This window comes from Bufo bufo, chromosome 5 (assembly GCF_905171765.1).
Source record: "Bufo bufo chromosome 5, aBufBuf1.1, whole genome shotgun sequence".
NCBI classification, from domain to species: domain Eukaryota; kingdom Metazoa; phylum Chordata; class Amphibia; order Anura; family Bufonidae; genus Bufo; species Bufo bufo.
The window spans coordinates 16982972-17008497 of record NC_053393.1 but is presented as its reverse complement, the minus strand read 5'-3'; the positions used below and the strand labels follow the sequence as shown (position 1 = coordinate 17008497).

Sequence of the window (25526 nt, the reverse complement as noted above, 5' to 3'; positions counted from 1 at the left end):
GGGGCAGCCAATAGCAGGCCTCGATGGGAACGAACCTCCCTAGCATCGCGGGTGACACTAGGGGGGCTCATTTTCGACGCAGCCTGCTATTGGCTGCACCCCCCCCCCCACTAGGCATAAATATTAACTGTATGTGCTGCCTGGGCATTTTGAGGGGCATAATAGGGGTTAGATAGCCCCTTTAACCCTTAGGATACCAGAGGTTTTTTTTTCTTTTTTTTTAGTTTTTGCATTTTCTTTTTTCTTCTCTATCTTCCTAGAGACTTTTTTTTATTTTTCCATTCACATAGTTGTATGATGGCTTATTTTTGGCGGGAGAAATTGTACTTTAATATGGTATACAATGTAGTGTGAAGCGGTCAAAAAAATTCCAAATGGGGTGGAATTTGAAAAAATAAAAACGCAATTTCTCCACCGTTTTACAGGTTTTATTCCTACGGCATTCCCTTTGCGGCAAATCTGACCTGGGGGTGTGGCAGGGGATTGGCCAGGACAGGAGGTGGGATGGGCCAGGGGTGGGTAGTGGGCGGGATTAGGGGGCCCAATTCAGATTCTTGCTATGGGGCCCAGTGATTTCTATGTACGCCCCTGGGTCTCCGTCATCTTTGATGCCCCTGATCACCCCTTCCTCTCCCTGTAGGATTGGGGGGAAGATGACAAATTGGGGTCCCTTCTGCTGCCACACATCATTGTATAAATCTTTACCTATGACTTATGTTTATGTCTGTATGTGTGCTTTGGGGGGGGGGGGGGGCAGGCACATTCTTTGCCCAGCGGTCCTCTGCTGTCTGTGTCCGCCCCTGTCTTGCCCCCTCCAGCTCTTGGTCGGTATGTCTTAAATGTTTCAGTGTTTCTTTTTCTGAATCCCTCCCTTGTATGATATTTAGCTTTATTTTAAATAGGTGAGGTTTTTCCTTAATTGCTCTTGGATCACTAATCATGAAGGTTTTGGTCTGATTATCTCCCCACTATATATTTATAATTTATAATTTGGATAATATGAGAAAGTGTGGAGGAGTGGACTGAAACATCATTTCTTGACGATTTCAGCACTGACATTGATGAGGGATATAGCTCACATACTGTATGTGTATTATTGATAATTATATTTAAAACTAAGTGAGACTAATACATGTGGAGCTAGAGTTTGGCGGGGATATCCTTCTCACAGCACTGACCTGCATTGTTATTTATATATTGTATGTCTTTTTAGAGATGACATAATAAAGATGTATTTTGTATTACATGTGTGGTGTTTGTAATTTGGTGCTTTACTTATAGATATTTTTTGTCAATTTTTGCAGGAGTCTCTATCTGTACATGTACCCCGGAGTAATGGTCAGGTACTGTATGCGAGTTGGTTAGAAGTCTACATCCAGTAGACGGTATATGTTGGAATCTGAAATCATGTATATTGTATATAGATGCACATTATTAGCCAAATTTGCTTGGTCTCCAGGGAGGGCAGGAAAGGAGGCAGCTGTGTCTGGTAGAGTATTCTATGTGATGTGTAGTATTTGTATCTTCATTTAATGTCCATTGCTTTGTCACCTCTATGTTATTAGTAAACATTTTTCATACAGTCTGGGAACTGAATAAAATATAACGGATTAACTTGGAATGTCACAGCAGTTGAACAGGATGCATGCGGTAATATATTACACTGCCCTTTATTAGTGAGGCACAGTTTATCTATATATAAACTAACCGATTAACTGCGAATGTGCCAGCAGTTCAACAAAACACAGACGGCAATATATTAGACTGCCCTTTAATACTGAGGCACAGTAATTCTATTCATAATTTAACAGATTAAATAAGATTGTCGCAGCTGGTGATTACATTCAAACTGCACTGTCCCTGCAGTCTCCCTACAGTGTCGAAAAACTCTTCCTACAATCTCCCTGCACTATTCCTACACTGTCCCTGCACTCTTCATCTCCAATATTCTTCTATTAATCATTTTCAGCAACACTGTCCCTAGTCCATGCGCCTGTCATGTCTCTCCCTAAGCTTAGCTCACAGTGAAATGGTGGAGACCATGCGGGATGAGGCTTTTTATAGGGCTGTGACATCTCAGAGGATGGCTATCTGTGGATTGGCTGGCTGCGCGGTATTATGGGTCATATCGTGTTCCTGAGATTCTTACTTTCACTTTGTAACACGTGCAACAGCCATTTTAGAAAAAATATGGTTCGTTAAAATGAAGCGCGAGGAAATTTGGCTTTGTGGCAAATCAAATTTTTATTAAACTTAGGATTGAATTCCGCTTTGGATACTTCAATTCGCTCAACACTACCAGTGATTATAATTTTTTTCTACTCTGTATGTGATTTGTCTCTTTTACCTTATATTTATTCACACTTAGTAAATATGTCTATTCACTTAGCCTGCAAAAGCTTATTTTTTCACAAATTGTCAAATTCAAGTTTTAAAAGAGCCCTGAAGCTCATCTGTGTCGGATTCAGCTATACATTCCAAATATGTCCAAGTTTACAGAAGTAGATTTCACCCCAGAAGACTTCTAATCTACAGAACATGATGGAACAAGCTCTTGTAGTCACAATTTGACATGTCATTAGATATTTTGACACATGATGTCTTAACCTTTGTTACAAATGAAAAGTTTACACGTACATTGCATTCTATATTATCATTTTGATTATAAACATTGTAATAGTTTTATTTAGTATCTTTATTTGGTCACATTTTCTGAGTTGCTATGTCTTCTCATTGTCTTCCATGTTGTGTGGCTGGACAGTGGTCGGTCACTTGGACAAGAAGCGAGGCTCAGCGCATATCTCAGCTGATGCAAGGATTTCAGTCTTGTGTTGGTTCAGAAATTTCGAGTCCTGGCGTTTTGTCCCCGGGGGGAGGGTGAAGGTGAATTTTTGTAGCAGAGCGGAGATAAACAAAAAGAGCTCCATGCGGGCCAGGTTCTCTCCAGGACAGACTCTCTTCCCTTGAAGAATAACACAAATCTATGTATTAATCAGGTCATTATATTATTTGGGGGTCACTTTGTGGTTCAGCTTGCAAGCAGCCTCCGACCACCATTTACCTCCATAGCTCTTATTTTGCATGTCTGTATTACAGTTATATTTTTGGATATCTTTGGAAATCTTTGTGCTTGCCTGTGGAGATTATTGAATTTCCCAAAATTAGTTTTGAGGTCCATTTTGGCTGTGCTCCCAGGTCTCCTAGAACTATATCAAATCCCTTTAAATCTCCTTAATGCCAAGATAGTATAAGTAATGTCAGAGTGACAGTGACATCTACAGCTATGGTTAAACACTGCATTCTCTGATTTTATTTTTGTAAAATTAAGGTCAAACTAAGATTCCTTTTTGGTGGCAAATGCCTTCTCCACTGTCTTCTGATATGTAAAATATTGGCTACCTTTTTAAGTGATTTGTGTGGGACGTATCACAAAAGTTTTGAAATCGCTGAAATTACAATCTTTCGGGAAATACCTAACAAATGATATATCTGGTGAATTGATTCAATTATCGCTACTTATCTGGAAGGATCAGTTTGCTGGTTCTTGCACTTTAAAACTATTTACAACAGTTTGGAGATGTAAAAATTGAAACCTAGCACAGGTCTGAGCTACAGTATATCAGATTCCCAAAGTTTTGGCATGTGTCCTCAATACACACCTGTTAAGTAATATGCTGGAATATTCTGTGCCCATCACTAATAGGTATAAAAATGCACTGCATACCACAGATAGGAAGCTGTAAACAAGTTGTCTATTTATTACCTAGCGCTTAGAAAGATATGGCTCAGCTAAGTGACTATTTCTTTACTTTAGATCAGTGATGCCCAACCTACGGCCCGCGAAGCCGTGTCATGCGACCCGCGCAGTGACCAGACTTTATCAGCGCAGGGCGCGCTGCGAATGGCACAGGCAGCAAAGCGATGCCTGTGCCTCCTAGCTAATTTATTGACTGCACTTGCCTCTGTGAAATTGAAGAGAAGCGCCGTAATCTCGCACAGGCGCACTGGCAGAGGCATTCCTGGCCTCTGCCAGTGCGCCTGTGCAAGATTACGGCGCTTCTCTTCAATTTCACAGAGGCAAGTGCAGTCAATAAATTAGCTAGGAAGCGGCTCTGGGTGGGGGGGATATCTGTGGATGACACTGAGGGGGGGATATCTGTGGATGACACTGAGGGGGGGGATCTGTGGATGACACTGAGGGGGGGGATCTGTGGATGACACTGAGGGGGGGATCTGTGGATGACACTGAGGGGGGGGATCTGTGGATGACACTGAGGGGGGGGATCTGTGGATGACACTGAGGGGGGGATCTGTGGATGACACTGAGGGGGGGATCTGTGGATGACACTGAGGGGGGGGATCTGTGGATGACACTGAGGGGGGGATCTGTGGATGACACTGAGGGGGGGTTATCTGTGGATGACACTGAGGGGGGGATCTATGGATGACACTGAGGGGGGATCTGTGGATGACACTGAGGGGGGATCTGTGGATGACACTGAGGGGGATCTAGGGAGGGGTGTGGGGATGTTGGGGTGGGATCTCTGGAAGGTGTGGGAGGTCCGATAGGTATGTGGGGGTGGGAGATCCGGGAGGGGGGCCCATAATTTTTTTTGCTATGGGGCCCAGTCATTTCTAGCTACGATTGGTAAGATTGGACGAGCACTGGAGCGATAGAGCGCCCTGCTGTAGGAGAAGCCGGCGGGAGATGAAAGGAGGAGGGGCCAGCTCCTGGTGGTGTCAGGCACACGGCGCAAGCATGGCGGTGGAGGATCTGACTGAAGCCTAAAGACCAGACATCAAGGTAGACCTGCAGAAGAAGGCGACAGCGCAGTATGTGATGTATACATGTGTGTAATGTATGTAGTGCAGTGTGTGATCATCACATACTGCACTACATACATTACACACATGTATACATCACATGCCCCCTCACAGTAATAATGCCAAGATATGTGCCCTCTTCACAGTAGTAATGCTCACACATGCCCCCTCACAGTAGTTATGCCCAGATATGTGCCCCCTAACAGCAATAATGCCAAGATATGTGCCCTCTTCACAGACGTAATGCTCACACATGCCCATTCACAGTAGTTATGCCCAGATATGTGCCCCCTCACAGTAATAATGCCAAGATATGTGCCCTATTCACAGTAGTTATGACCTGATATGTGCCCTCCTCACAGTAGTTATACCCTGATATGTGCCCCCTCACAGTAGTTATGCCCAGATATGTGCTCCCTCACAGTAATAATGCCAAGATATGTGCCCTCTTCACAGTAGTAATGCTCACTCGTGCCACCTCACAGTAGTTATGCCCTGATATGTGCCCTCTTCACAGTAGTTATGCCCTGATATGTGCCCTCTTCACAGTAGTTATGCCCTGATATGTGCCCCCTCACAGTAGTTATGCCCAGATATGTGCCCCCTCACAGTAGTTATGCCCAGATATTTGCCCTCTTCACAGTAGCTATGCCCTGATATGTGCCCTCCTCACAGTAGTTATGCCCAGATATGTGCCCCCTCACAGTAGTTATACCCAGATATGTGCCCCCTCACAGTAGTTATGCCCAGATATTTGCCCTCTTCAGAGTAGTTATGCCCTGATATGTGCCCTCCTCACAGTAGTTATGCCCTGATATGTGCCCCCTCACAGTAGTTATGCCCAGATATGTGCCCCCTCACAGTAGTTATGCCCAGATATGTGCCCCCTCACAGTAGTTATGCCCAGATATGTGCCCCCTCACAGTAGTTATGCCAGATATGTGCCCTCTTCACAGTAGTAATGCTCACACGTACCCCCTCACAGCGTTTGCATTTCTTTCTGGCAAAGCTACCTGGTTCCGGCCCGCAAAATTTATACCAAGTCTAGTGCGGCCCTCAGACGAAAAATGGTTAGGCACCACTGCTTTAGATGCTTTTATATGACATCTGTATATGTCTTCTATATCAGGAAAATTTCCCCTAAAATGAGTAAAATTGGCCTCTATCTCAACATTTTTTCTTTTGCAAGATAAGAGACTGAACTGGATGGACAGATGTCTTGTTTTCAACCTTACAAACTATGTTACTATTATTCAGTAAATCATGTGTTCGCTTAGCCATTGTTTAAGCCTATTTATTCCCGTATACCAGAATCCACAGTAAAAAAATTAATTAAAAAAATTATGGCAATGGTGCAATATTGGGGCAAATATGTTTATGTTTAGGAGGTGACACAAAAAAGGGGTAGCAATTCCTCTAGGAAGCAGAAGGTATCCTGTAAATATGATAATGAATGTAGGAGACAATTGGCAGATACTGGAACGTACAAACAACTACAAAGAGATCCAATAAAGGATTTAAACAGATCTTTGGAGTTATATGTAGAAAGGGGCTTGGAAAAAGGATTTTTAAATGAACATGAATCCAAATTTATTATGGGAACACCAAAACGTATGCCCATTTTCTACAGTATTCCAAAGATCCATAAAGATCCAATAAATCTTCCGGGGAGACCTATCATCTCTGGTATAGGATCGTACACATCCAATTTATTCAAATATCTGGATAGATTATTACAGCCAGTAGTGAGGAAAACCTTTTCATATATCAAAGACACTACCCAAATTGTACAGAGTATCGAAAATCTGCAATACGACCCTAATTGGATTCTCGGTAACCTTGATGTTAACTCTTTGTATACCATAATAAGACACGATCAGGGATTGGAATCTTTAACACAACAGTTGACATCATATGGAGAATATCTGCCAGAGCAAATAAAATATATAGCGGAAGGGGTGGAATATATCTTAACCCACAAGTATTTCTCATATGATTTTTTTCTTCAGATAAGAGGAACCGCCATGGGCACTAGGTTCGCCCCCAGTTACGCAAATTTATTTATGGTGCAGTGGGAAGACCGATACATAGCGCCAAAGCTGGGGATGGACCTAGTGCTCTGGCGAAGATTCATTGATGATGTGATCTTTATTTGGCAAGGAACAGAAGATGAATTGATGCTATTTTTTGAGTATATAAATTCAAATGATAATAATATAAAATTTAGCTCCAACATCAGCAAAAAGCAGATAGAGTTTCTGGACTTAACTATTAAAATAGAAGAGGACAAATTGAAATGCCAGACATACTAGAAACAAGTAGCTAGAAATAGCTATATCCTATACACAAGTTGCCATCTACCAAGATGGTTGTTGAATATTCCAAAGGGATAGTTTAGAAGACTGAGACGCAACTGTACGAGGGAAGAAGACTATATCAGGGAAGCAACCTCTATGAAAGAACAATTCCTTATAAAAAAGTACCCCTCTGAACAGGTGGAGAAGTCCTTAATGGAAGTAAAAAATATGGATAGAAAAACCTTTTTTGATACAAAAAAGAAACAAGGTCAGAAAGAGATCAAAAAGCAGGGGAGGAAATTAGAATTATCTTGGCATATAGTGCACAACATAAAAAAATAAAAAATATTGTTAAAAAACATTGGCACCATGTTATCAAAGATAGAATAATAGGCTCATATTTAATCAATGGCCCACAAATAGTGTACACAAAGGCACCCAATTTAGCTTTAAAAGTGGCACCCACAGTAAAAAAGCAAAAAAGCATAAACAACAATATATTCAAACTAAAATGATTCTACAAATGTAATACATGCAACAACTGTAAAAATACGCAATTTCCCCAAAAAACAACTAAAGTGTCCTCCACCACGAATACGTTTTCATATGAGATTGATACGTTCCTGTCTTATAACACATCAAATGTCTTATATCTGATTGAGTGCCCATGTAGGAAGCAATATATAGGACGAACAAAAGTACCATCATAATAAAGATCCCTCCCAACTAACATTCTTGGCATTTGAAAAAGTTGAGATACATTGGCGGGGAGGAGACCATATCTCTAACATGTCACAACAGGAAGCAAGGCGCATATACGACTTCAACACCTTATTACCTGAAGGTCTAAATGCAGACTTCGAGATATTTGGTTTCCTATAATTCATGAGGGATGGGTGCCCTTCGCTGACGGGACATCGGAGTCTGGCTGTGTTATCAGCACTCCGATCTCCTCTCGGTGGAGGGCCCCCATCCCCACACACCATTAGAAAATATGAATTATATAAAAGGGAGAATAAACAAGTCCTAATACCATCATGTCACATTGAGAAAAAAGAAAAAAGAAAAACTAAAAAACGCATGAAAATCGCATAATTATCATACACATCTCTATGTGAAGAAAAAATATTGGGGATTGGAAAAAGTCTCCAGGAGTAAGGAGATATCTGTGAGTCCAGGGGACACCAATTTAATGGGATATGTAATTGTCCATTATAGATGATGGTCCATATTTTATAAGTGTAAAATTGTTACATATTTTATATAAGTGTATAATTGCCACATATCTTATGTCTAAAGATAAATATTGATCATAATACGATGTGGAGAACAATGAATAACATAATGCAAATGAAGGGCCTCATATATTGTATTTAGATGATAACTATCCACTAGATCCACACCACATTTTGCAAGAAACTCTAATTAGTGAGATGATGTAACCCACATGGGTATATAAGGAGGCAGTATGGGATTTCATAAATGAGCTACTGAGGAAGAGGTGGGCAACCTCGAAACGCGTCTAGCAGGAATTGATGAGAACCCCATATTGGAAGAAATCCTATAGGAACAACATTTAGCTGGCTATCGCAAAAAGACAAATAAGACGCGCAACAATATATGAATGGAGGTTGGTACCGCCTCCTGAATACGTAAGGAGCCTAGATCACGTGAATTGAACAGCTTCCAGGTCACGTGGTACGCCCCGATCACGTGAGACGCTCCGAACACGTGGGACGCCCAATTCAAACCGGAAGAAAGTTACGGGCATCGAAGCCACAGCACTGACGGATACAACTAGCAGATGCACGCTATTAGGTGAAGGAAGAGGGGTGAGTGCACTGACCTATGGTGGGACACCACCACGGCCAGATTATACAAGAACTGAGCAGTTAGCAGTGAGTATCCATAATAAACTGCATGTACACTCACCTAAAGAATTATTAGGAACACCATACTAATACGGTGTTGGACCCCCTTTTGCCTTCAGAACTGCCTTCTTTAGAACTGCCATTTCTTTAGAAATGTTGGCCCATATTGATAGGATAGCATCTTGCAGTTGATGGAGATTTGAGGGATGCACATCCAGGGCACGAAGCTCCCATTCCACCACATCCCAAAGATGCTCTATTGGGTTGAGATCTGGTCACTGTGGGGGCCATTTTAGTACAGTGAACTAATTGTCATGTTCAAGAAACCAATTTGAAATGATTGGAGCTTTGTGACATGGTGCATTATCCTGCTGGAAGTAGCCATCAGAGGATGGATACATGTTCTCATTCTGTTTACGCCAAATTCGGACTCTACCATTTGAATGTCTCAACAGAAGTCGAGACTCATCAGACCAGGCAACATTTTTCCAGTCTTCAACAGTCCAATTTTGGTGAGCTCGTGCAAATTGTAGCCTCTTTTTCCTATTTGTAGTGGAGATGAGTGGTACCCGGTGGGGTCTTCTGCTGTTGTAGCCCATCCGCCTCAAGGTTGTGCGTGTTGTGGCTTCACAAATGCTTTGCTGCAGACCTCGGTTGTAACGAGTGGTTATTTCAGTCAACGTTGCTCTTCTATCAGCTTGAATCAGTCGGCCCATTCTCCTCTGACCTCTAGCATCCACAAGGCATTTTCGCCCACAGGACTGCCGCATACTGGATGTTTTTCCCTTTTCACACCATTCTTTGTAAACCCTAGAAATGGTTGTGCGTGAAAATCCCAGTAACTGAGCAGATTGTGAAATACTCAGACCGGCCCGTCTGGCACCAACAACCATGCCACGCTCAAAATTGCTTAAATCACCTTTCTTTCCCATTCTGACATTCAGTTTGGAGTTCAGGAGATTGTCTTGACCAGGACCACACCCCTAAATGCATTGAAGCAACTGCCATGTGATTGGTTGACTAGATAATTGCATTCATGAGAAATAGAACAGGTGTTCCTAATAATTCTTTAGGTGAGTGTATATACAATAACCCCCTATAAGGACTAACACCCATAGCGATCAGAATTGGTATCCCACATTGGTGATTGTGACCCTATGATGTCAGATAACATATACTAAACATTGACAGTCTATAACCAAGACTAACAAACTACTCATCACTGAATGAACTACTGGTAATAAACAGAAAGTACTGCCAGTGTATTGGAATTCAATAATTGGATCTTATCAAGCAATATCACAAGACATCATTGAGTGTTAAACTTTTTTACAAGAAATATCATTTATTGTTTAACCTTTTATTATCTTTTTTATACATAATATTGTGTATTTTAATTGTTTCTTTTATGTATAGTTATACAGATTTTTTATTGTGCACCTATACAAGATGAAGTTAATTGAATAAATATTCTGTATCCACTATATATGTCCAGATATTGAGTGCCCACTATATCTATAATAGCCTACAGTAGCATTCCTATTCAATCACAAATTAACACATTCCATTCAACAAAGGTAGAAATACTTCAGTTGAAGTAAAATATACAGAGTAACAGGAAAACAAAATATCAAAAAGAAAATATCAGAGACTGATATTTAGGGGGTACTTGGGGAGAGCGCCTTAAATGGGTTTTCCTGGTTCAGAGCTGAACCCGGACATCCCTCCATTTTCACCCCGGCAGCCCCCCTGACATGAGCATCGGAATCTGATTGGATGCTGTGGGAAACTAGACCAGTTCTAATTTACACCAGTTTGATAAATGACCGCAACAGAGTCTTAGAAGTAAAGGAGCTTGGGAGGATAGATCACTGAGATACGTCAAAGGTGTCCTACAAGTTTTCAGACCAGCACCCGGATCTGAATACTTCTGAATTCGCATATAACTAAACATCTAATATAGCCACTGAGTTATTCAATTAAACCTATCTGTGTAGCTCCACCTGCTGTGTTTCAAATATATGTACACCTGACTGGGGTGGTCGCACATACTCAATTTCATCCTCCAACTGCTACCATCTGCAGCAGACAGGTCACACCCCGAGAAAGGAAACGCCACCTGTACTGCCAGCTCGGAATACATCTAGCACAGTAATTGCAGCAATGAGATCTCTGGTTCCATGTGAGGTACAGGGCTGGTTCTAGCTTTATTAGAAAGTCATTGCCATGTACTATATGATGTCCGATTTTCATTAATCCCTGGATTTTCTGACAGGCAGCCTTAACTGAACCGAAAAAAAAAAATGCTTTTAATTCTTCTCCTGTTTAATAATCTGTGCACCAAACCTGTGACTTGTCATTTGCGAGTATGTAGGTGGCTGAGCAAATAGCAGCAGCAGAACAGTCAGCACCAGAAATACAGCAGTAGTAGCAGCAGGCCACAGATCTCCCTCTCTTGTGGTCGGCGCCACCTTATCATTCAGGACAAAGCAGAAACTTACGTAAGATATAGTCAGCCACTGGCGCTAGATACTAACATAAATGCTGCAGTGTCGCAGCAGTCCCGTATATCCTGCTGCAGTAGAAATGTAAATCATTAACTAATAACAAAACTTGACACCGCGCACAGCCGATCTATCCAGAACCCCCTCCTGCTAATTTTCTCAGATTCTGTAAAGCCGATAGATATCTCGCATGGCACTCAAGATTACCTTGATTTGGATACTATCCCAGCACTTTTCATTGTCCGAGATGCAGGTCATGTTGTACGAGGCGCAGGTCTTTCAAAATTCTCGTACACAGAGGGTCTTTGCAGATGTAAGGCTGCTGTCTAGGAGTTCGCCCCGGCCGGTTTTACCATACCCGTACCCACTTTAGGCGGCTTAATACATGTGGGTCTCTAACAGGTAGGACCCTTAAAATAGTCTATTAATAGTTACGCTCACACATTTGTGAACAACTTTATAAGTCGAAGAACCCCCCAATAAACTCATTTTTAATTGCATCTTGGTACCTAGTTAAATTCGATATGTCTATTCTGTGGTGGGATAGAAAGGAGCGTACTACGAATGATAATATTAAACAATTTTTTGAGGATCTGAGACCATGGAAAGATCACCCAGATATCAAAGGATTAGTAGAAAGTATAAAAAGAAGATTACATTCTAGAGATGAAGAGATAAAAGATAAAAAATTGAGGAAGGTTAATCGGGATTTTATTACACGGAGGCTCCTATTGCATTCTCTTTCTTTACTGAAATTTCTATAGCAGCACAGAAAAAAGGGAAAAAACCTTTACCACACAGGGTAACCATGGCAACAAGCCCCCCCTAACCCAGTATAAGAGTCCTGGCATCAAAGAGCTCCTCCTCTTTCTTTGCTGCTCCACATCAGATAAGTAGCACTTTTCTCTTGTGTAGCTTTGATATATATGCTGTGAGATTATTGTGTTTTGTTATTAGACACTGGGGTTTTGCCCCCATCTGTGGCCTGGTGTTACTGTGTGCTCATTGTTTTATTATCCTTATTTTCTGTCTGTGGGCGATTCTTTTAGTCCGGTCCCCTGGAATTTTTATCCCTCGGTTCTGCCTTCGCCCTTATTCTATCGTTCCCCCTTTCTGTTGCGGCCGTTCGTCGCCTGCCTCCCCTCTTCCCTTCCTTGCGGCCCTCACCTTATTCCGGCAGCTTGTCCTGTAACCACTCCCCCTCGCCATCTTTGCCCGCCTTCTTCTTCCTTGCTCTCCTTCCCGCTTCTACTCTCGGCGGGACGGCGCTCTCCTTCCGGCTCTGGCCGGAAGTCTCGCGAATTCTCGCGAGATTACGGCCGTCTTTTCCCCTGCACCTCACACTACCGGAATCGGCTGCTCCGGACTACGGTTATGTTTTTTCTGCTCCTCTAGGCATACTATTATCTAATACTAGTATTATTATTTCATTATAGTTGCTATATTTCGGCCGGTTTACATATATATTTTCCGATTATGGCCGAAGGGAATAGTATTAACCCTTCCTTACCTGGGGGCCCTGAGGAGGTGATGCCCCCTCCCTCTCTGATTCATAGTGCCCCAGCTGGTTCTGTGTCTCTGCAGGCATCTGATTTGCAGCGCTCTGTTGCAGCTGCTATTAAAGCCGCCATGGGCTCTGTATCCAGCGCCATCTCTTCTTCTATCTCTGAGGCGCTTAAGGGTCATTCATCCAAACGTCATCATCGCCCTGCCCGTCAGCACAGTCACCCTTTGCCTGAGCCCACCGCCTCCAGAAACCCTATGACTGGTGTGCAGAAATCCACCACTGAGAGCGCGCAGATTTCGCGCAAAAGAGCCCATGCCCGCCGGGCAGAAAAGGCGAGGCCTTGGAAGTGCGCCAGAGCGCAACCTGAACCCGATTCTGAATCGGATGTATTATCTGATGAGGAGGCTAGTGTACAAGATATTTCTTCTGGTGAAGAGGGGCTTGATTACTCAGACGAGGTCCTCCCGGGCACCTCTTCCACCTTGGTGGAACCTATGGTCTCTCCTTCGGTTCCACCCCCTACTCCAACCTCGGCGGTCCTTGACCCGTCCGGAGAGTCCCTTTTTGTCCCTGATGCTCTGCATCACCCTCGCTCCGCCGAATGGTTACCATCTGACCATGTGGCGAGATACTTAGAGTGCCGGGTTCGCCATCCCCTATCCAAGGAGGCTAGAAATAAATTACGGGCTGAATGTCCCAGGCCCATCATTCCAAACAAAGTGGGCGAGACCCCTTCGGTAGATCCGAAAATGACTCAGTTCCTGGCTAAGTCCGGATGGAACCCGCGTAGGGGTTTGGAATCGGCCCTGAAGGCCTGTCAAGACAAATTGCTTGATGTTTTGGGCCCTCTGACCAAAATTTTTGAGATGGCAGAAGCTGCCAGGACCCAAAATCTGACCATTGACCCAGAGGAACTTAGTGGATGGGTTCAGAGAGTCGTGTGCATTACCGGCAATGTCAACACCTCTCTATCCATCGAGAGGCGAAAGGCCATAGTATTTAAGATTGAGCCGAAGCTCTCTAATTTGGCCCTCACTGAGGCCGGCAAGGACACCCAAGGTCTCCTTTTAGGAGACCCCTTTATTAAGGACCTCGGCCGTTTTGTAGGGGCCTTCACTGCACTGGATAAGGCCCAGTCGTCCATGAGACGCGTCTTCCATGGGCGAGTCTCTTCTAGGGCCGGCAGCTCCAGGGGCCGCCTGTCCGGCCGTGCATCATTTCAGTCCCGCGGTTCTGCGGGTCGAGGCTCCTACCCATTCCGTACCTCCCAGGACTCAAGACAACCTCCGGCATTCTTCCCGTCCCGCGGTTCCTCCTGGAGATCCAGAAGCCCCAGAGGTTCTTCCTATCGTCGACCCCTCGGTAAGTCAACCTCTGTCTTCTTCAGCAATTTGGATAGGAGGCAGACTCCATCGTTTTTCCCATGTTTGGTTGACTGTCACCACAGACCCTTGGGTCTTGACTACGGTTCAGGGGTTCCATATAGAATTGATTGTTCCATCTGTTCAGATTCCTGTTCCCCATTGTGTTTGTCTTCCATTTCAGAAACAACGTCTTCTACACTTGGAACTGCTTTCTCTTTATCGGAAGGGCGCGATAGAACGTGCTCCCTCCACTCCCGCTGGAATCATCAGCAGCATCTTCCTGGTGGCCAAGAAGGACGGTCAAATGCGCCCGGTGATAAATCTCCGTCCCCTGAATCACTATGTCCGCTATCGCCATTTCAAAATGGAGGGCATTCACCTTCTCCGGGATATGCTCCTCTTGAACGATTGGATGGCCAAGCTCGACTTGCAGGACGCCTACCTGACGGTTCCGGTAGCGGATTCTTCCAGGGACCTGCTGCGTTTCCATTGGTGCGGCGAAACTTGGAGGTTCACATGTCTTCCATTCGGCCTGTCATCAGCCCCTTGGTGCTTCACCAAGCTGATGCGGCCAGTTGTGGCCTTCCTCCGCAGTCGTGGGATTCGTCTAATTATTTATCTAGACGACATCCTTCTCATGGCCCAGGATCGCAACTGTCTTCTGGAGCACCTGTCGACTTCTATGGATCTTCTTTCCCGATTAGGCTTTCTCATCAACCTGGAGAAATCTTGCCTTGTCCCATCTCGTTCTGGGTTTCCGGGTCGACTCTGCCTCAGAGTCCCTCAGTCTTCCTTCCGCCAAGGTTCGTTCTATTCGCAAGGAACTTCACCGGACGTTGGCTCTCCCTCAAGTCTCGCTACGCCAGCTTGCCCGAGTGATAGGCCTGCTATCCGCTTCCATTCAGGCGGACTTCCCGGCTCCGTTGCACTACCGAGCTCTTTAACACCTCAAGCTTGCGCACCTTCGTGCCGGTGCGAAGGTGCGCAAGCTTGAGGTGTTGAAGAGCTCGTACGAGGACCTGATTTTTCTGGACAGAGAGACCAAGGACGAGCTACGGTGGTGGATCCACAATCTGGATGCCTGGAACGGCAAGGCTATCTTCGGTCCGCTTCCCGACTTCACGATAGAGTCGGACGCCAGTCTCTCGGGCTGGGGTGCCTACTGCAACGGCGTTACCACTGGCGGCCGTTGGTCCCCTGCGGAAGCGAATCTACACATCAATTCTCTGGAGCTACTGGCTGGCTCTTTCGCTATTCGCAGCTTCACGAATGGTATAGACTGCGGATGGACAATATCTCGGCTGTGCGTTATGTCAACGCCATGGGAGGAACACGCTCTTCAGCTCTTTCCCATCTAGCGAGGGACTTCTGGGAGTTTTGCCTGGAGAAGGAGATCAATGTTGTGGCAGAATATCTTCCGGGTTTGCACAATTACTCACGCGGACTGGTCCTCTCGTTTTCTGGTGGATTCCAGCGATTGGAGATTAGACGTGAGGATGTTCTCCTCCATTTCTTCTCGATGGGGTCCTATGTGCATCGACCTTTTCGCTTCTCGCCTGAATACCCAGCTTCCGAGATTCTACAGCTGGAGGCCGGATCCGGACGCGGAGGCGGTGGACGCATTTCTCCAGAAGTGGACCAGTCGTCTGTCATATGCGTTCCCGCCGTTCATGATGATCCCACGAGTCCTTGCTCAACTGCGTCTTCAGAGAGCCGAGATGGTACTTCTGGACGGCCCAATCGTGGTTCCCTCAGCTGCTGGAGTGTCTGATCCAACCTCCCTTGCTCCTGCCATCATTCCCAGACCTTCTACTCGACCCGTCAGGTCGCCAACATCCGCTCGTGTTGGACGGGTCTCTACGCCTGATCGCGTGCAGAGTTTCAGGGGTTCCTGGGACGCCTCGGATGTTCCGTAAGCAACTAGACGTCTTCTGGAGAGCGCATGGGCACCTGGGACCAGGAGATCCTACCGTGCCGCCTGGCGATCTTGGACTGACTGGTGCCTGGCAAGGAACTTGGATCCCGTATCAGCCCCTGTAACGGAAATCTTGAAGTTCCTCACTTCGCTGTTTGAGTCGGGTAAGGCTTACCGAATTAACTTGTTCCGTTCTTCCATTTCTGCCTATCATTCGGGTTTTGATGGTCGCCCGGCTGGGCAACACCCCTTAGTCTGTCGTCTTCTCAGGGGTTCCCGTCTTTCCCGTCCACCTCGTCCTCGTTTTTCTTGTACCTGGGACGTTTCCTTGGTTCTTTCCCTTTTTTCTTCCTGGCCCTCTAATGAGCAGCTGTCCTTGCGACAGTTGTCTGCGAAATTGGTTACTTTGTTTTGTTTGATTTCGTGCAAACGGGTATCCGATGTCAGGGCATTAGATTTTGATGCTAGGTCTTTTACGCCAGATGGTGTTGTTTTTAACATTTCTCGGCGGCGTACCAAAACCAACATTAGATCGGTTTCTTACCCTAGCTTTCCCGAGGTTCCTGCCCTTTGTCCAGTTGCGTGCCTTCAGGTGTATGACGCCCGCACGTTTCCTCATCGTTCTTCGGCGTCGCCGGAATTATTTCTGTCGTATCGTCGTCCATTTGCTCCAGTCACTTGTGTTACTTTGGCCAGATGGGTTAAGTGGGTTATGTCCTTAGCTGGAGTGGATACTTCTGTGTTCACGGCTCATTCCACTAGAGGCGCTGCTTCTACATCGATGGCGGTTGCTGGTGCCCGTTTGGAGGATATTCTTCGTGTGGCTAACTGGTCTCGAGTTTCCACATTTCGTGAGTTTTATTTCCGTCCATCCACTCATGCATTTTCTTCGGTTATTCAACAGCTTTAAACTTGCAATAGGAGCCTCCGTGTCATGTAATAAAATTGCATGATTTTCATAGTTTATGACGTAAAGTCATGATTTTATTAAAGACACGGAGGCGAGTATTGCCCCACCCATATTTATTTTTTCTCCCACCCTGATTTTCTATGGTGTTTTTATTATTCTTGTATTTGCTATTATGCTGTATTATGCTTCATGTTTCTTAATATTTATTGATATTCTCCATTTGCCTTTTCTCTAGGTTATCCTGCTTTACTGCGGTATTGATCTGTTCTTCTCGCTCTGCAGTACATTAAGCTTGCATTGACCTTACATTATCTATGTTCTCTTTATCTGTTTTTTCCTTAGGATAACAGCACGGGTGTTCTTGGTGCCTGAGGTCGAGTTTGGTTCTGTTACCTTGTCTCTACAGTCATCCCGGTTGGATGTTTTCGGATTGGGTTCTTCGTGATTGGATTCGGTCCTGTTTGTGTCATCACGGTTTTGAGGATGTGTCTTCATCAAAGAAAGAGGAGGAGCTGTTTGATGCCAGGACTCTTATACTGGGTTAGGGGAGGGCTTGTTGCCATGGTTACCCTGTGTGGTAAAGGTTTTTTCTCATTTTTATGTGCTGCTATAGAAATTTCAGTAAAGAAAGAGAATGCAATACTCGCCTCCGTGTCTTTAATAAAATCATGACTTTACGTCATAAACTAGGAAAATCATGCAATTATGTACCAGTTATGATAGAAAAAGTAGATGTAAACCACATAGAAAATACATTTGAAACGGTAGATGAATATAAATCCGGAAAGAAAGAGGAAGATGAGGAACTCCCATCAATAATGACAATACTTATGGAGGAGGAAACAAGTAGGGAGGAAGAAACTCTGGGAGGTAGTTCCCTAGAAAAGAGCCCCATCAATTATAGTCTGGGGGATAGACCCACAATTCAGACACTAAATCCGTTTAGCCCTTTAGAGGTTGATGAGGGAAGAGGAAAAGAAGCAGAAGAAAGGGAAAAATCTGGTGGAGATATAGAAGTAGGGGGAGAAATATGAACAAGGAAAGAAAATGTTATTAAAGGGAATCTGTCACTAGCAATTTACCAATTTTTTTTTTTCATGAATACATGTTTAACAGAGTACCTTTTTTCCATCTGTCTGATTCTTTTGATTGTCAGTTTTGTCATTTCTTCAAAAAATCGATTCTTGTGATATGTAAATGACGCTGTAAGGAGCCCAGAGGGGCGTTCTTCTTTCTCCACGGTGCCCAGGAATGCCCTTCTGAAGTGCCGTGCCTGCCGAAATTTCAAATCTAATAACGCGGCTAAGTGCTCAACACCCCCCCCCCCCAGCGCCGCGCTCTGCGGCAAACACCCCGATCCTCCTCTCGCCGGCATCCCAAATCCCGCACAGGCGCAGTGCCGTCACTCATCTCATCATAATGCAGGCAATCGCCGGCACTGCGCCTGCGCGGGATTTGGGATGCCGGCGAGAGGAGGATCGGGGTGTTTGCCGCAGAGCGCGGCGCTGAGGGGGGGGGGGTGTTGAGCACTTAGCCGCGTTATTAGATTTGAAATTTTGGCGGGCACGGCACTTCAGAGGGGCGTTCCTGGGCACCGTGGAGAAAGAAGAACGCCCCTCTGGGCTCCTTACAGCGTCATTTACATATCACAAGAATCGATTTTTTGAAGAAATGACAAAACTGACAATCAAAAGAATCAGACAGATGGAAAAAAGGTACTCTGTTAAACATGTATTCATGAAAAATTTTTGGGGGTAAATTGCTAGTGACAGATTCCCTTTAATGCTATAGAAAAATTGTCAAACAGGGTAGTAAGACCAAAGGGAAAAGAGAAATTCAGAAAAATAGAAATGTAGTTAAAAAAAACGGTTAGACATGATTTTTTCAAGGCCTACAAAAAAGGTACCCCAAAAGGGGATGTAGAGGCGGGAAATTCGCCAAAAAGAAGAAAAAAAAGCACAAATAATGAGGAATAGAAAAGAACAGGAGATGGGGAAATATGACCAAAATACCCAGAGTTAGGGTCCATTCACACGTTCGTTTTTTCTTTCCTGATCTGTTCCGTTTTTTGCGGAACAGATCTGGACCCATTCATTTTCAATGGGTCCTGGAAAAAATCGGACAGCACAATGTGTGCTGTCTGTTTCCGTTGTTCCGTTCCGCATGTCCGTTTAAATATAAAACATGTCCTATTCTTTTCCGCAAAATTCGGATCCTGGTACAATACAAAGTCAATGGATCCGCAAAAAACGGAAGACATTCGGATGTCATTACGTATGTCATCCGTTTTATGCGGATTCCGTTCCTGGAAATTACATTTTAATTTTTTATTTTATTTTTCAAAGAAATCCAAACAACTTTATTTGCTTATTGAAATTTATACATAGAGAAGAAAATCTGTGGATCACTCCAATTAGACAATGCGGAACAGGTGCTCTTGGTCTAAGTGGCCCACCCAGCCACAAGGGGGTTGTGGAAAAATTTGTAAAAATAGACCAGGCACTCTATATATGTAGCCAACAAATGAGATATTTATTAAATGTAATACAATCAACTACTAAAATAACATAAAATAATAGCATAAAATAGCAGTAGCACAGTAGATAATAGTAAATAGCAATATAATAGCAGCAACAGATAATAATAAATAGCAATAAGATAGCAGCAACAGACAATATAGCAGCAATTGGTAGCAAGTGTCAGTAGCTAACTGCAACAAAGGTATCGTTCAATGGCAGCAATTTGAAGCAAAGGCATAAAGTCCATCCAGATGAACCGTAACTATAAATCGGAAGCTCCTTAAAACTGCAATGATGCCAATGTCCTTTTTTCAAATATATTACCCAAGTAATGGGTCTGAATAATGTCTTATATTAAGATTCCACTCCTGGTTGGTTCACGGTATAACGGAAGAGACTAGAGGGTACAATGTTAACCGCAATGTGGCGTCCCACACAGTTGTATTTGCTTATTCACTGTTACCTTACTCTTGTCTCATTCCCGTCTCTCAATACCGACTCGTTGATCTCAGCTGACTCTGTATCCAGTGTCGTCAGCAAATTCAGCGCTCGTTGAACTCGAGTGCCGCCAGGGTTGTTTTCGTTCCAGGAACTTCAGTTTAAATCCAGGGGAGACTTTCAACCAGCATGCTAGTGTAAGGTATAGCCCATACGCGTTTCAGGGACGTGGCCCCTTCCTCAGTGGTAACCTTACTCTGCCTCCCCTCTTCCTTTTATACTCCGAATCAAGGTAACTAACAAAAGCTGGACCGGAATCATAATGGCTCTCGGGTATATAAAGCCCGGATTTCCATAGTGTAACTTCTGTATACTTGTTTTGCGTTTTTTGTGCGGTTCTTATTGTGAACTTGCTTTTTAAATAGCCTTCTTGCTTTCACAATTGCATGCATGAAATGTTGAGCATGTTGATTATTAATATGTATATATACTGTTCAATTGAAGTGAATGTCGATACAAATTAACATACATATTTAACCTTCATCATAGACATTTATATCGCTAAAATTACAATACTGCCACCTTTTTATCCAAAAATATATAAAAGCATAACATAATCCTATTTCATTCTACAAATATATGATAAAAATGACTATTTTATATAAAACTTTAATTGATATGCGTTTCTCATGCGGTTTTTTGGATAAAAGTGTGTTTCTTATGTCATAGCTGCTCAAATGTAATACATATCCCAATAGGTAAAAGTAAAAATGAATAAATAACTTTCAAATTGTTTTTTAATAAAAATTAATATTTTTTTTAATAAAAATAAATATTTTAATAGACGTCCGTTCTACAATAATATAAAAATGATTACAGGAACCCAAATAATTCCCAATCTGCATTTAACCCATAGGGTGCCAATGAACCAAAATCAAATATCAGTTTCGATTCCAGTCTGGACATTTTTTTTTATAAGGTCTCCACCTCTCCAGTCTGGTTCCACTTTGGCTAATGCAGTGTATATTAAGCCAGTTGGATCTTTTTCATGGCATAGTTTGAAGTGTTTGGACACCGTATGATTTTCATAGCCTCGACGTATGTTGGCCACATGTTCAGAGATCCTTGTTTTTAGGAGTCTCTTAGTGCGGCCAACATACTGTTTGTTACAAGGACATGTCAATAATTAAATGACACCTCTACTGTTGCAAGTTAAGAAGGTTTTTATCTCGTGTGCATAGCCATTTTTAGTAGACACGGCTTTATCAGTTTTTTTGGGGAAATTTGTTATTTTACAATTAGGGCATGAGTTGCATCTAAAAAAAACTTCAAAACAGAGCCAATGTTTATTATCCGTTTTATTAAATTTTCTAACTGCAGGGGCAATTTTTACACCCAAATTCTCGGCCCGTGTATATACGATTACAGGTTTAGGTGGCAACATCGGTCCTATGATTTTGTCTTTTAACAAAAACGGCCAGTGTTTGATAATACTGGTTTCTACCTTCCTGTATTGGCTATTGAAGGGTAGTATTATTTGAAATCCTTCCTGTAGAGTCTGATTAGTTTCTACACTTTTCTCCATAAAAAATTGATTACGGTCCAAATTTTTAACTTTATTAAGGGCTTCTTCAATGCATTGATTGGGATAATTTTTATCCATAAACTGTTTTTTCAATGTTTCAGATTCCTTTATAAATGTTTCCTCCACTGTACAATTTCTTTTAAGGCGTCTAAATTGACTAGCCGGAACATTTAGCAGCCACCTAGGGAGGTGGCAACTAGAATGTAATATAAAATTATTTTTTGCTGTTGGCTTATAGTATGTGCTACAGATTAATTTGTTCTCACTGATATCTATATTAATGTCTAAAAATTCAATGTGCGTTCTGCTAAAATTTGATGTAAAATGGAGGTTCAGATTATTTGAATTAATTCCGGATATAAAAGTATTTAATGCTACATCTGATCCCCTCCAAATAAAAACAACATCATCTATATACCGTTTCCAGAGCACCAGATCCGCCCCAAGTATTGGCAAGATATTATCATCTTCCCAATCTGACAGAAATAAATTAGCGTAACTGGGGGCGAATCTGGTGCCCATCGCGGTACCAGACTTCTGTAGATAAAATTCTGTATCGAATATAAAATAATTATGTTTGAGGATAAATTTCGCTGCTTCCGATATAAATTCTATCTGCATAGTTTAAAATTTTCCACTTTTATATAATTGCGATGCCAATGCTTGTAGTCCTTGTTCATGTTTAATCGATGTATACAAGGACTGGACATCTAACGTCCCAAGTATCCAGTCCTGATCTACAGTAAGGTCCTCTAAAATTTTTATTATCTGTGTCGTATCCTTCAGATAAAATTTTGTGTCTTTTACTATTGGTTGTAACTGACGATCAACATATTGTGAGAGGTTGGCCGTCAGGGAGTTGATGCCCGAAATTATTGGGCGCCCTGGAGGATTTGTCAGGCTTTTGTGTACTTTAGGTAAATAATAAAAAAACGGGAGTTTACATTGTGTGTTTAATATAAAATCAACCTCACTCTCCAGTAAGATATTTGTTTGTACACCTCTCTCACATAGTTCCACCAACTGTGGGTAAAATTCATTAATTGGATCTTTAGTCAGTTTAGAGTAAGTTGCTGTTTCTGTTAACTGTCTATAATATTCCTTTTTATAGTCTTCCGTATTTAATATGACTATTCCTCCGCCTTTATCCGCGGGTCGAATTGTAATTGTTTCATTTTTCTGTAAGGATTTCATAGCTACGATTTCCTGATTTGAAAGATTTAGTCTATTTTTATTTTTATTTCCATCATTCATAGATCTAATATCCCGTTCCATATTTTTCCTAAAAACATTTATTTCTGAGCTAATTTCGTTCCTGGGATATTTGGTTGATTTTGCCCTCAACTCAGTATGGATATATTTCGATGTTGTCTGAGCATTTGTATCGATGGGGTTTTTTAGGAAATATTTCTTAAGACAAATTTTTCTCACAAATTTTTCAATTCCCACATACGTATCAAATTTGTTTAAACCAGAGCTTGGGGCAAATTTAAGACCCTTGTTTAATAGTGATATCTGCGATGGTGTCAAATTTAATCCACTTAAATTGATGATAGAATTTTGTGCTTCAGTGTTTAGTATTTGTGTTTGTACTTTCTTCCTTTTTGCCCTTCTTGTTTTCTGCCTTTGCTTCAAATTGCTGCCATTGAACGATACCTTTGTTGCAGTTAGCTACTGACACTTGCTACCAATTGCTGCTATATTGTCTGTTGCTGCTATCTTATTGAAATTTATACATGTTTCCGTTTTTTGCGGATCCGCAAAAAACGGATGACATACGGATGACATACGGAAACATTTTCAGGAACAACGGATCCGCAAAAAACGGACCGAAAATCGGGATATAGAAAAATACTGACGTGTGAATGTAGCCTTATGGGCATTCTTTTTTTACAATTTAAGTGGTTATATCTTAACGAAAGTAGAACAGGAAATCCTAAAAAAGGGGCTTAAATTTTCCCCCACAACCTTCTTCAGTAAGTTTGAGGCATTTATAGGGGTCTGCAAGTTCATAAGGCTTCTAGCCCTTAAGAAATACCATATTAAAAAGGATAATGGTAAGGCAGATAGGGAGGTAACATTGGTGGATAGTGACCTATTCATACATACCAATCTGAAGCCTAAGTCCAGATTTGACCCGTTAGATGAATATTCTACAGCACTGAACACCTTTACGAATTTAGTAACGAGAGATATTAGAAAAATTAAAAACATCTAATGGAAGGGTAATATTACAAGATCCGAAAAAGAAGCAATGATGATCAAAATGCAAGAAAATAATAAAATAATCATCCGCTCGGCAGATAAAGGCGGGGGAATTGTTATATTGAATAGGTATGATTATGATAGAAAGGCGTTAAACATACTAAGTAATACAAAAACCTACAAACTTAAAAAAAAAGATCAGACGGAAGGTTTTAAAAAAGAATTAAAAGATCTAGTCTAAAAAGCAAAAAATGAAGGTATTCTATATAAACATGAGAGTATGTATATCGACATTAAAGAGGACCTTTCATCAGAATCAAGTATGTAAACTGAATATACATACATGGAGAGCGGCGCCCAGGGATCCCCCTGCACTTACTATTATCCCCGGGCGCCGCTCCGTTCTCCGGTTATAGGCTCCGGTAAAGTCATAGTTAGGCTCCACCCATTTGAGCCTGCCGGCGTCTCTTTCTCCTATGTTGTAGCGCTGACCAATCGCAGCGCTCAGCTTATATCATGGCTAAGAGCTGAGCGCTGCGATTGGCCAGCGCTACAGCATAGGAGAAGGAGACCGCGGCAGGCTCAAATGGGTGGAGCCTAACTATGACTTTACCGGAGCCTATAACCGGAGAACGGAGCGGCGCCCGGGGATAATAGTAAGTGCAGGGGGATCCCTGGGCGCCGCTCTCCATGTCTGTATATTCAGTTTACATACTTGATTCTGATGAAAGGTCCTCTTTAAACATCCGAAAACAGCCATCTTTTATCAAAATTCTAAAATTCATAAGGATGCAAATAAGCCCCCGGGTAGACCGATAGTGTCAGGGGTGGAGTGTCTTAATATGTAGATCAATACCTGCAGACATGTGCGCAGGTGTTGTCGTCCTACCTGAAAGATACCAAACATGTACTTCAGATTTTATATAATATCAAGTGGAAAGAGGGCTACGTTATGGGCACGTTGGATGTAAAATCGCTATATACGGTGATTGAGAATGAAAACGGCTGTGCAGCAGCGAAACACTTCCTTTACCAAAAGGGTGAACTGTCCAGCGCATAAATAGAATTCATAGGGGAGTGTACTTTATTTATTTTGCAAAAAAAAATTTTTTAAATACAAAGAAAAGTTTTACGTACAGACGTGGGGGACTGCGATGGGGACGAGGTTCGCACCAGGGTTCGCTAATCTATACGTTGGGTGGTGGGAACAAGAATTTATACACCCCAACAGCGAGCTCCAGGCGGGCCTCGTCCTATAGCGGCGTTTTATCGATGATGTGATTTTTTATTTGGGAGGGGGGTGAAATAGCTTTGAAAAACTTTTTAATAGAGATAAATAAAAATGAGTTTTATTTATATTTTACCCCAACCTATAGAACTAGAGAAATTAATTTCTTGGACCTCACCATCTACACAACTGGGGAAAATATATGCACTAAAACGCATGAAAAGCCCACCGATTCAAATAGCTACATCGCTAGGGGGAGTTGCCACCTACCCCGGTGGCTGGATAATATACCCAGGAGTCAATTTCTGCGCATTAGAAGAAATTGCACGGAGGTGACTGAGTATGAGAGGGAGGCAGAA

At 42.7% G+C, this 25526-nt stretch overlaps 1 protein-coding gene across 2 annotated transcripts in view; it reads right to left on the bottom strand.

The window, feature by feature from the left end:
* Positions 1-2411: 2411 nt before the first annotated feature.
* Positions 2412-25526, bottom strand: part of LOC121001064 (cytochrome P450 2C39-like) — a 160232-nt gene continuing 137117 nt past the window's right edge. For both annotated transcript variants that reach the window (XM_040431961.1, XM_040431960.1), the window contains one exon: positions 2412-2962. In XM_040431961.1, coding sequence (XP_040287895.1) covers positions 2769-2962 — 194 coding nt within the window. In that variant the 3' untranslated portion in view covers positions 2412-2768. The remainder of the gene's footprint in view (positions 2963-25526) is intronic.